The sequence below is a fragment of a genome, unplaced genomic scaffold (assembly GCF_019419815.1).
Source record: "Pyrus x bretschneideri cultivar Hongxiangsu unplaced genomic scaffold, Pyrus_bretschneideri_v1 Contig102, whole genome shotgun sequence".
In the NCBI taxonomy this organism is placed as follows: Eukaryota; Viridiplantae; Streptophyta; class Magnoliopsida; order Rosales; family Rosaceae; genus Pyrus; species Pyrus x bretschneideri.
In genome coordinates this window covers 919,378-930,929 of record NW_025999394.1, presented here as the reverse complement: position 1 = coordinate 930,929, position 11,552 = coordinate 919,378, and the positions used below count along the sequence as shown (strand labels likewise).

At 36.1% G+C, this 11,552-nt stretch overlaps 1 protein-coding gene across 1 annotated transcript; it reads right to left on the bottom strand.

Annotated features, from left to right (window-relative positions):
- Window positions 1-7,601: 7,601 nt before the first annotated feature.
- Window positions 7,602-11,321, bottom strand: LOC125470888 (probable beta-D-xylosidase 6). The gene is made up of 6 exons (XM_048570645.1): window positions 10,308-11,321; window positions 9,951-10,117; window positions 9,748-9,845; window positions 9,278-9,628; window positions 8,517-8,933; window positions 7,602-8,291 (listed from the first exon to the last, which is right to left on the bottom strand). The coding sequence occupies exons 1-6, from the start codon at window positions 11,049-11,051 to the stop codon at window positions 7,693-7,695; spliced, it is 2,376 nt and encodes a 791-aa protein (XP_048426602.1). The 5' UTR covers window positions 11,052-11,321; the 3' UTR covers window positions 7,602-7,692.
- Window positions 11,322-11,552: the final 231 nt, after the last annotated feature.

Here is an 11,552-nt window from a genome sequence, read left to right as displayed (position 1 = left end):
TCTTGATATCCCACAGGATATGATTTGGGCACTCCTACATTATTTTTCTTATGTTTTAATGTTATTAAGAACTCGAATCAAATTCAAATCAAATTATTACGCACGCGTGGTTTATATCGATTGATATAGTATATTTGTCTGTTACATCAAGTTTGAATTTTTTCATTTTAATCAAAGTAGTTAAAAATATTGCCCTGTAGAAAAGATAGGGTAGTGTTATTTACACACAAATTTTTATCTCTTACACATTTTTTTTTATTTTCTTCCATCAGATTATATGAATTGAAGAAGATCAATAGATAAGATTAACAAGAGTGTGTGAAAAGAAAAAATAGATGCGTAAATAGCCATTTAAAAGATAAAGTCATTGATCATGTTCATTAAGGGAAAAAAAAATCAATTTATTAAGTTTATATTCAATTTTTTTATATAGTAAATATACTAGAGTGAGTATGCATGCTCAGACATTATGTTTGTGTAAATATTAAAAAAATTGAAAAGAAAAAAAAAATATGTGAAAGAGAGGAATTTGAGAGAAATGTGAAAGAGAGAGGGATCGAGAGAGCGTGAAAGACATTTAGATATTTATTTTTAAATTTAAAATTAGAGCTATACTATCATGACATGTACGTAAAGAAAAAGAATCAAAAAATTGATTTGTTCGAATTTATATTCTGTCCATAATTTTATTTTGTGATTGAAAACTATAAAGTATTTTTACCTGAAGAAGAATTTTGTCAATAGATATCTTAGATACCGGAGTGAGCAGGCATGCATGCACATGGAGAAGAGTGAGTGAGATCAATTTTAAAATTAATTTAATCTTTACTGGTAATTTTATTTGAGAACTTTAACGAAAAGCTCCCGGTACCATTCATTTTAACGAAAAACCACAGTTTTACACTAAAAAGTCAATCATGTACTATTCACTTTACCCTTTATTTATTTTGTTCTTATCGTTAAAAATCGAAATTTGAAGTCATTTTCATTAGTTTTCCTTTTTTATATTTGGTATTGCAATCCCCAACCAAAGAGAAATTAAAGAATAGAAGGAGAGAGTAAACGGGAAACAAAAGGGCACTTTAACAAAAAAAACTTTCGGTATTGTTCATTTTAATAAAAAATCACATTTTTACACTAAAAAATCAACTTTGGTAGTATTCTAAAGTTCTTATCGTTAAAATTTAAAGTTTTCAAAACCTTTTCATTAGTTTTCCTAAAAAAAAGGGAGGGGGTGAGACATTGAGTTAGGCCAGACACTAAGTACTGAATAATACAAATATAATAAGTTTTTATCATCTATATAAGTTGAACATTAGTTCTGTCACCTGTAAGTGAATACAAATAGGAAAATGCTATGGAGATCACATTTTTGTAATACATGTCATGTCAATTAATAAATTTATTCATATTGGATTTTTTATTTTTTATTTTTTTTTAACAAACTATAATTTTACTGAGGTTAAATTGTTAAACGTTTGGGGGAGGAAATAGACAAAGATTGAACCTACACCGATGTGCATAAAAATTATTGGTTTCTACCACCGCTAGTCATCTGCCACATCATATGATACAAAAATGTGATCTCCCTACCATTAATCGTAAAAATATCAGTTAGACTATGACTATTGCAAGAACTCTTAATCAATTAAAGTAAGATTTTCTTAAATTTTCAAATTAATTTACAAACGATACTTATTTACATGAATTATTCTTTATCTCATGGGTACTCGAATGTGTTCTTGCTTCGTTCTTCCGCGAGTCCCTGTGATTTGCCACCCGTATGTGAAATTGAAAACATTTTAATTGTTTTCATTCATTAGACAAAAAAAAAAAAAATTGTTTTTCATTCCCTCCAAAATTTACTATTTTAGAGTGCTTATTCTTTTTTTTTTTTTTTTCTTTTTTCTTTTTTCTTTTTCCTGAAAGAGGAGTGCTAGCTAGTTTTTATTCTTGGCACGAGAAACCCGGTTACGTGAGGACAAATGTTTACTTCTGCATACGAAAGGGTGGGAATACGAGGCTAGCTGGGTCCATGCGAAGACTTTACTTGGAGAAATGACTTTACTTCTGCATACGAAGACTTTACTTGGGGAAATGACTAGCTAGTTCAAGACCGCTTGGGTCAGGCTAAATTAGCATCTGTGAGCAGGACTCAGGCAGGCATATCCGGAAGAAAAAGTGCAGCACGTTGTGTTGCAAGTTGGAAGTATCCAACCATGCTTTACTTTTGCATACGGAACCGAGTCCTCGGCGGTGGGAAAAAATGGATTTATGTATAATCCGCCGTGTGGAATGAAGCAGAGGCGGAGCTACTAAGGCGCAAAGAATCAAGTGGGGGAGGAGGATAATGCTGTTCTTATTGGTCCGGTTCATGAGGAAAAGATAAGGGAGGTTGTTTTTCTATTAACCCTACTAAATCTCCGGCTCCGGATGGTTTTAGTAGTGGTTTCTACCATAAGTTTTGGGAGGTTGTGGGGGATGACGTGACGGCAATGGTAAAGAACTTTTTTCTATGGAGTTATTCGTGCGGGGCGACGTGTTGTTTATCTGATGTCAATGTATCAAGTCGTCTTTGATTATTAATAATATCAGTCTACTTTTTTATCAAAAAAAAAAAAAACTTCAATTGTTAGAAATATTAAGGAACTTTAACGAAAAGTTTTCGATATTGTTTATTTTAACTAAAAATCATATTTTTACATTAAAAAATCAATTATGATACTATTTACTTTAGCTTTTATTTTGTCCTTATCATTAAAATTCAACATTTTCAAATCATTTTCATTAATTTTTCATAAAATATAAGATAACAATTTTAATGCAACAACTCCTCCAAATGTGAAAAAAGCGAAGCCTTTATACCAACCGCATACGATGAAATGATATTATTATACTGCAGGCTTTATCTTGATGAGATGAAGAATGCAAAGGAATTATTATTTTTAGTCCAAAATTCTAAACGATCATGTGATGTGGAATGATCCAGTTGGAATGAATCGTTTATTTCCCTAGAAAAAGCCTACTTGTTCAATTGTAGGCTTTATTCTGCTTTCGGTCACGTGTTTTGGAATTTTCAAATGGATTGCCTTTGAGAGGAATAAGTTCTATCTCCATTTGAGCGTACGTGTTTAAACATTAACTATTCGTGAAAAAGTTATGGGTTTCAATCTTTATATAATAATACCCTAATTTATAATATAAACCATAGACATTTAAAAAAAAAAATTATTATTAAGGAGAGTGGGGATGATTTGAAAGTATTACAATAATTTAGAGGATGATAAATCTTTTCGAACTTGGGATACATAGGTAAAAACACAACATTCTATCTATTAAGGGCTTATCTGGATGTGTTTTTAAAATGACTGAAAGCGCTTTTAAAGAAGATATTTTTTTGTTCCAAAAGTACTTAAAGTGTTTTTTGCAAGAAGAACTAGTTATATGCTTCTTCGAGGAAGCACTTTAAGTGCTTTTTCTAAAATTTACTTACATTTTTATTAAGGATTGGTTTCAAAAATATTTTCACCAAAAACGTTTTCAATCATTTTAAAAGCACATCCAAACAACTTTTAAGATATTAAACTATATGTATAAACCCTGGACTATTTGAAATAATAGAAGATACTGTCACCAATAAGTATGTGATAGAACTTCATATTATAAATTATTATATAAAGATTATCTCAATAAAAAAACAATAAAAACAAAAATAAGTGAGAATATATTCCTAATGAAGTGGTTTAAGAACTTTTTTTTTTTTTTTTTTGATAAAAAGTGGTTTAAGAACTTTGGCATAGTATAGGAGCAGCCTTATTCTCTGGCAGCCAATTTGAGGCTCAAGAGTATTTAAAGTTAAATATATAAAAAAAAAAAAGTGGATAGGGTAATTAACAATTTGCAAGGTTGAAGTTTCCTTGTTACCAGCAAAGCAAAAACTGGTTTGGAGGAATCTGAAGTTGTGTATTAGTTGGCTCGAGCTATGTTAGCTATAATGTTATTGTATGGACTCAATATTACGTCATTGGTCCGTGCAATTAAGGTTGTTGAATGGACATTTTGGGATGATCTTCTGTGCTCTTGACATGTGGCACCTTGGGTGGTAAGAAGCAACGGATTGCACGTGGCCATGAAGCATAGCCTACAACCTTAGTCCAACATACTAGACTTAAGCCCATTGAAGATATTACTTATCTCACAAGTAAGAAAGCCCTAAGTCAAGTCAAATTAATATATCTTGGGGTTGGAGGTTAGACAACATAATCGTAATCTTAGGAGGATTGGATATCTTATCCTAGAATTTCTCCTAGATAGTCTTCCGTCAAAAGGTATGGTATAGTAGCCCATCCGAGCGAACCTCTGGGATCTCTTATAAACTCCCATTGGGATTACTCTCCCTACAAGGATTCTTAAGAAGTTTTTTATAAATACTCAAGTCTGGGCATTTATCATGGACAATTCTTCATCTTCTCTATAAAACTACTACACACATATTCTCTCTATGTCTAACAGAGTCTCATCTTGCATATATGCCACCGTCTACGCATAGACATATCATGGGGAATCATCTCCTTTACGCCCCGCCATAGTTCTAAAGAAAAATGGTTTCACACACTTCACACCATTCTTCTTTAGAACTACATCGGTGGTTTGATTCTCTTTCTCGGACATATGTACGTAGTCCAATTTGGATTCAACTACACTGCCTTATCAATCCCATTCTCCTCTCGGGAAAGATCATAGGCAAATTTTGATTGGATCTCCCCTCCATCGGCTAATGCGCGCAAATTTGGTTCCAACAATTGGTGCTCTCATTGAGAGCTAAACTCATGTTGCCTTTATCAGCATCCTTTACCATGAGCGACGATGAAAGCCCAAAAATCCTAAAGATGGGGTTTCACTGATGATCTAAAAAGGAAATCTTTTGCGGTTCATAACAACCACCAATTCTAGTGACTCACACGAAGAATGCTTTTTTAATGAACTTGTTGTTGCTATTGTCCATGATCAAGGACTGGTTTTTCCAGCAAACACAAAAATGATGGTTTCTAATACCTTTGTTTATTTTCTTCCAATATCTTAATTGTTTTGAAAGTTTAAAACACTTTAACGTGAAGCAACTAGGAGCATTGTCTGACTACATGTTATGGATTTGCGAAATGGATATGTGTTGATTGCACATCCTCTTTTTTTTGTTTTTTTGATCATGCATCATTGGAATAACTCAATCCAACACCATTCTGACGAGTACAATGAAGTCATCATGGGAAGAAGTTCATTGGGGGAAAGTCAACCTTAGAAAAAGGCATAAAGTTCAACTCTAGAGTTTCGTCTCGAGTTCTTCGAAGTTTCGAACTAAACAACGGACCATGACAATTCTACAACGCAGCTCCGCATTTGACCCAAAGCGCAATGAACTAGGGGCATCTCATTCAGAGCACATCACAACTCCGCCTAGCAGAGACTCTCCGCTTGTCTATGCCAAAGAATCCCCGAATCGGATCAAAACAAGGTGCTATTCGCTGCAAGCTCCGACTAAATGGTTAGTCAAGGCACATAATAATGCAGCCAAACTTGGCTTATTCCGAAAGTAACAAACATGGACCTAGTTCACAAAGACCTTCCAAGCTAGGAAGCAAAGGCAGGTTTGGCTCTATGTGGACGAAATACCTCATCATAAGTTTGACTTGTAGGCCTTTCATCTAAAGTCTACAATCAGCTTTTCGTGCAACTTAATATGAGTCCATCTGCATTCTGATTGGAGCAAGTGCTCGCAAAGCTCTAGGGGCAATGTAATCATGCCTAAAACCCATTATGCGCACTTGAATGATTTTCAGCGGAAAACTGACTTCCTGGATGATTTCGACACAAGACCAGTGGAGGGACAAAAGTTAAGATGCTAAAGATTGTTGTGTCAAATTTTCAGAATTTTCTACACAACTAATCCTTCCAATTTTTTTTAACAAAAACAATCAAAGCTACATTCCTATCAGAATTGCACAACTGTGGAAAAACGAAGATTTTGAAGCTTTCTCGATTTAGGGTGTGCTATCCACACACCCCTTGTTGATTTCTATCCTTTGATCTTCTTCAATTCATCTGTTTCGACGGTCGAAAATTAGAAGCGTAAGTGAAATGTTAAAAAGGGTGTGTGGATATCACACCCCTCTCGATTTTTCCAATGACATGACATATATGCTTGGAAAGAAACAAAGAGAGCTACAATGTTCTTTCTTTTTTAGAATTTTCAGGAAGACATAACGGTATCAAACCTGGCATGCAAAGAAGCTGAACACAAGCTAGCCCAACCGGCACATTGTAGCAGCACTGTTAATTGACAGACTAAACTGTATTTCCTTAAAGTGTTTAGATTTTTTTTTCGTACACCATCGTGAAATCTTTCTATAAAATTTTACAAAACACAATTTTGAGTTACATGGACAACGTTATTATTGTTTTACCAATCATAGTGCAGGTTGGAATTCTCTGCATAATTCCTCAAGATTGTTCCTTCAAACTCATATCAAACAATCCGCAACAACCTATGAGTTCAGAACACACAGTCATGATCAAGCTAATGGTTAGGTTCCAACCAATGCAAGTCCACTCCGACAAGCTAAAATCTAAAATCACTCACAAAGCACTGCATGACTACTCCTACACCACATGACCGTAATATATCCAGATTCCTACACATGAAGAAGTCCAAGCAACATATTACTTCGGTTTCCTCTGCAACTATCTTGAGTAAAGTGGATCGGAGTAAGTTCGCCTTCGTAGTCCGGTCATGGACTAAAAATCTTCCATCTCGGAGTTGCACAAATAGATTAGTCATGCAACTATCATCTTGTTTTGGAGCCTCGTTGAGATTGACCATGGTTGTTCCACAATCTAGAGATTGTATGCACCGCAAGTAATCACATTTCTAAGAGGATGCACTATCTACTCCTAGATATGCACTGGGATTCTCAAATGCTTCGTTGAAAAGGAACGAGGAAAACAACTGAAAGACCCATCCAACGGGTGAAAAACCTTAGTTCAAACCATGGTAGTGCCCTAACAGATAAGTATGTTTGATTATTTAATTGTATACTTGATTAAATATATATTCAGAACAGAAGACTCAAAGTTGAGAATGATTTTTTCAGATCCTCGTGCATTTGTTTGTTCTTTCTTATACAATTCATTGCGGTACAAAGAATACCCTAAATTCCTAAAATAACACACATCTTTGAAACTTGGCATAATTGCAAATCTAAAAATTCGAGTTGTCTAAGTATTTTGTTCAAAATGTGGCTGTTGGTGGCAAAATCACCAGATACTATTATCCGGTCTATATGGAAAGTCTTATGGTTGTGGCGAAAGGTTCAAGCAAGGATTTTCCCACAGCAGAAGAAGACGAGTGTGTTCACGATCACTTGATAAGAACTGATCGTGAAGAAGATCAGCTTGATCTTGAAGGGGTCAAGTTTGACAACGTTGCGGGTGCCTTTAATTGTCTTGAGCATGCATCCTGGTCGTCTAATGTGGTGAATTATAATGAGATTCTAGTTTCGCTTGACAAATATCATGGCAGGTAAGTAAGAAATGAAGAGAAATAATTTCTCTGTGCATCGAAACACTGGTTTGTCACTGCATTTCCTTGCCAACATTTTGACATAAATTTCAAGCGTCTGTTTGACATAAATTACATTAATTAATTTCAACTGAGACAAAGTGTTGTATATCTCCTACCATTAATACATGTTCACCCAATGGCAATATCCTTTCCCCATGCTCATCTGCAAAGGTTAGATGTGTACAGGGATCAACTAGAATGGATGCTGTAGTATATTGGTTTGAAACCGTATACACACGGTTAAATCCGATCAGCTGTTGTAGTGGAGCACCCTTGACTACTTTTGGCACTCTGGAGAACAACATCACACTATGGCCTCCATCCTTGTCTCCGTTATTCTTCACAGCGATTTCAACAAAGAATCTCAAAGAATCACACGACGTTACCTCATCAATGTGTAAATGGTCAAGTACATCTCCAGGTTGGTGTAGTACATTTTTACTCAAATCTACCTTGAAGGGTTTTGATAAGCTTAACTTTTTTGGCGCTGATACGATATTGTAAGTGAAACTACTATAGCTTAACCCATGCCCGAATCCATATAGCCTGTCCCCAGTGTAAAACCGGTAGGTTCTTCCAGGGTAACCTAAAGAAGGATCAGCCCTCATGTTCATATTATTCATTGGTACATTGGTGAATGACTCAGGATACCAAGTCATAGGCAGCCTTCCACCTATTTATAATCATATCAAGTCATCATGTTAAATTTTGCCTTCGAAAATCAAAATCGACTCATGCCATTTACAATGCGTCCTGTTTCTGTATCAATTTTAAATTTCGTCTTTACAATTATATTTCGAGAAACAACTCCATTCTAGAGGACTGCATGTAGACGTGATTTCGTTTTATGCAAAACATAAACTCCATAAAAGAATATTCATGTTGTCCAAATATTTACCTGGATTAAAATCTCCAAAGATGACTTCTGCTAGTGCTCTCCCGCCAGCCTCCCCAGGGTACCCAATCCAAAGAATGCTTGGAATTCGCATATCTTCTTTGGCAAATGTTACATCAAGTGGTCCACCGCCAGCAAGAACTAGAATCACTGGTCCTTTGCTTGCAGCAGCCACAGAAGATACAAGGGCCATCTGTTTACCAGGTAAGAGAAGACTAACTCGATCGTGATCTTCTCTTTCTTGCGATGCATCAATACCGACGACTATAACAACAAAATCAGCTTTTTTTGCAGCGTAAATTGCTTTTTTGAACCCAGCATCAGACATACATGGTACATCCTGGCAGCCAGCTACATAAGATGTTCTAGTTGAGTACTCTCGAAGACCCTCAAAAGGACTCTTTGGGTTGCAGGGAATTCCTATAATCAAAGAACCAAAACCACAGAACATCTTTTAGCCTAATGGCTCTCATCATATGCTCTAATTACTATGCTTGGTTAGTAATTTAAACTCTGAGTAACATCTGAAAAACATAAATAGAAAATTTTGGAACCCAGTAATTAATCACAAAATATGCAAAGATTTTGAACGAAGAGTAGTAAGATAAATCTCTACTTTGATGGAGAGGTGGAAGCCATTCTAATTTTCATGATCAAATTGCCATCTCAATAACTGAAAAAATCTATATATATATACATATAGAGTCCAAGAAACTTTATATAATATGGCACTCTAGTAAAAAATGTAGTGTAGTAAATCTTACCTGTGTAATCCCCACCCAGCAAACTTGCATTGTTTGCCAATGGACCAATGACAGCCGAGGAAAAATCAACACCCCTTTTTAAAGGCAAAAACTTCTTATCATTTTTAAGGAGCACAATTCCCTGCCTTGCTGCCTCAAGTGCCAACGTCTTATGCTCTGAGGTACAGACATCCTGAGCTCCAAAACTACCAAATTTCCCTTTTCTGGGATCTCCATTAAATAACCCAAGACGGAGTTGAACAGAGAAAAGATTGAGAAGCGCCTTGTCTATGTCTTCCTCTTGCACCTTCCCTTGTTTGATTGTAGATAGAGTATTTCGGAGCAAGTATGTGCCACAATCAATATCCGTCCCTACAAATAGGCAATCAAATTTCTAACTTCTCAAAACAAATCTAATCCAAACATTTGCCGTTAATAGTCAATGCACAAAACTTTCAAAAATTTTAATGGAAAGAAACAATGATAAAGACCTGCTTTAAGAACATCAGCAACTGCATCCTCGGGACTTTTTGTGTAGTTCTGATATTCAAACACTGTGGCCACAGCATCACAGTCTGAGGTGATATATCTATAAGTATATATATGATATGAGAGTTGTTAATCTATTAAGATTGAGTATGTAATATTTTCAATTATAATTTTTTTCAAAGAAAGAGCAAGACGAAACTTTTACCCTTTGAATCCCCACTCGTTCCGAGCCTTATCCAAGAGATCCTTCTGTGCACAGGCAGGAACCCCATTTACAGCATTGTAAGAACACATTAAGCAGCTAGCTTTACCTTGTTGTATACAACTTCGAAAAGGCGGCTGAAATGTATCCTCCAAATCTTGTTCTGAAACCTACTAAAAAGAAACGAATTAGACTCCAAATCCCACAATGTCCTTTATTTCAATTTTCACCCACAATTTAACAACTTTGCAGATATACACAAAACTGAATTTGCACAAGCTAAAACACGTTAAACCCAAATGAAATTAAAATTAGCTAAAAATTCCAAGAAAATCAGAAAGTGAAAGGAAAGTCTCTTACCACAGCATTGAAGCTATATCTACTAAAATTCCTCCACGACTCCAAATCATAAGCAGTGAAATGCTTGCAACAAGCAGAGAGCATTAAACTATCACCCCTCTCATCACTTTCCAACACTGTCCTCGCTCCAAGCCCACCATCTCTAATTCCCCCACCCTGAAAACCCTTCACAAACTCAACAGCATAAGCAGAAGCAACCATGGGGTCCTCCCCAGGGGTCTCCTGACCCCTCCCCCATCTGGGGTCCCTAAAGATATTGATATTGGGTGCCCAAAAAGTCAACCCAGCTTGCCCAAAATTGTACATTGCTCTGGCCTCAACAGCAATGGCTGCCCCGATGGAGGACCAGAGAGTCCTGTTGAAAGCAGCTGCTGTGACAATCACTTGTGGGAAGCTTGTGGCTGAAGGGATGGTGCCATTGAAGGAGACACCAGGGCCGTTGGTGGCTATGCCGTGGAGGGACTCGGACCACCATTCGTAAGGTGGGATGCCAAGTCTGGGGATTGCAGAAGCGCTGTTTGAGAGCTGTTGGATCTTTTCTTGGAGGGTAAGGAGGGAAATTAGGGACTGAGCTCTGGTGGGGATCGGGAGGGAGTTGTTGCAGAAAGGGTAGGAGCTGTGGTGGGGTGGCTTGCATGGGAATTGAAGATGGGGATTTGATGATGTGAACGGCTGGGAATTGGTGGAGCAGAGATTGAGGAGTTGTAGGAGGAGGAGGAAGAGGGATTTCCAGTGATGAGGCATCGAGTACAGAGAAGGAATGTTGGAGTTCCAAGAGTTTCTCCTGTATTGGGGGAAAGACTCTACTTGCAAACTTGCATACGACGCACTTTTTCTGCTAAGATTTACAGAGTTTGGATTTGGATTTTTGTTATAGGTTTCAAAATCTTTTGATCTCGGATTTATACAATGCCTAACACCAGCAAACTATTGATCTTTATTAATACAAAGTATGAAATTGCCATTTTAGCGGATTGCGCTTTATTTCGATGACATAAAACCATCGTATATATATACTTATATAGTTCTAATTCAATTTCTACAAATTCTTCTCTCTTAACAATTTAATTATATAGCGTGAAAAATAACATCGTTTGCTTTCTGTTTATTAGTATAGATATGGGGCTAGCTTAGAATTGTGATGCTTTTAAAATTAGTTTATTAAAAAAACTAATCATTTGCAAAGACAAAATTGAATGGATGGACCAACAATCGAATTATGAACTTGGGCCATTAAGAGCTATC

What these genes read in the sequence shown, in the direction of transcription:
- LOC125470888 (XM_048570645.1), bottom strand. Translation starts at nt 11,051, where the DNA reads ATGCCTCATCACTGGAAATCCCTCTTCCTCCTCCTCCTACAACTCCTC. An exon ending in GATATAGCTTCAATGCTGTG is followed by an intron (nt 10,118 to 10,307) that starts GTAAGAGACTTT and finishes TCTTTTTAGTAG; the next exon opens with GTTTCAGAACAAGATTTGGA. An exon ending in AACGAGTGGGGATTCAAAGG is followed by an intron (nt 9,846 to 9,950) that starts GTAAAAGTTTCG and finishes ATATACTTATAG; the next exon opens with ATATATCACCTCAGACTGTG.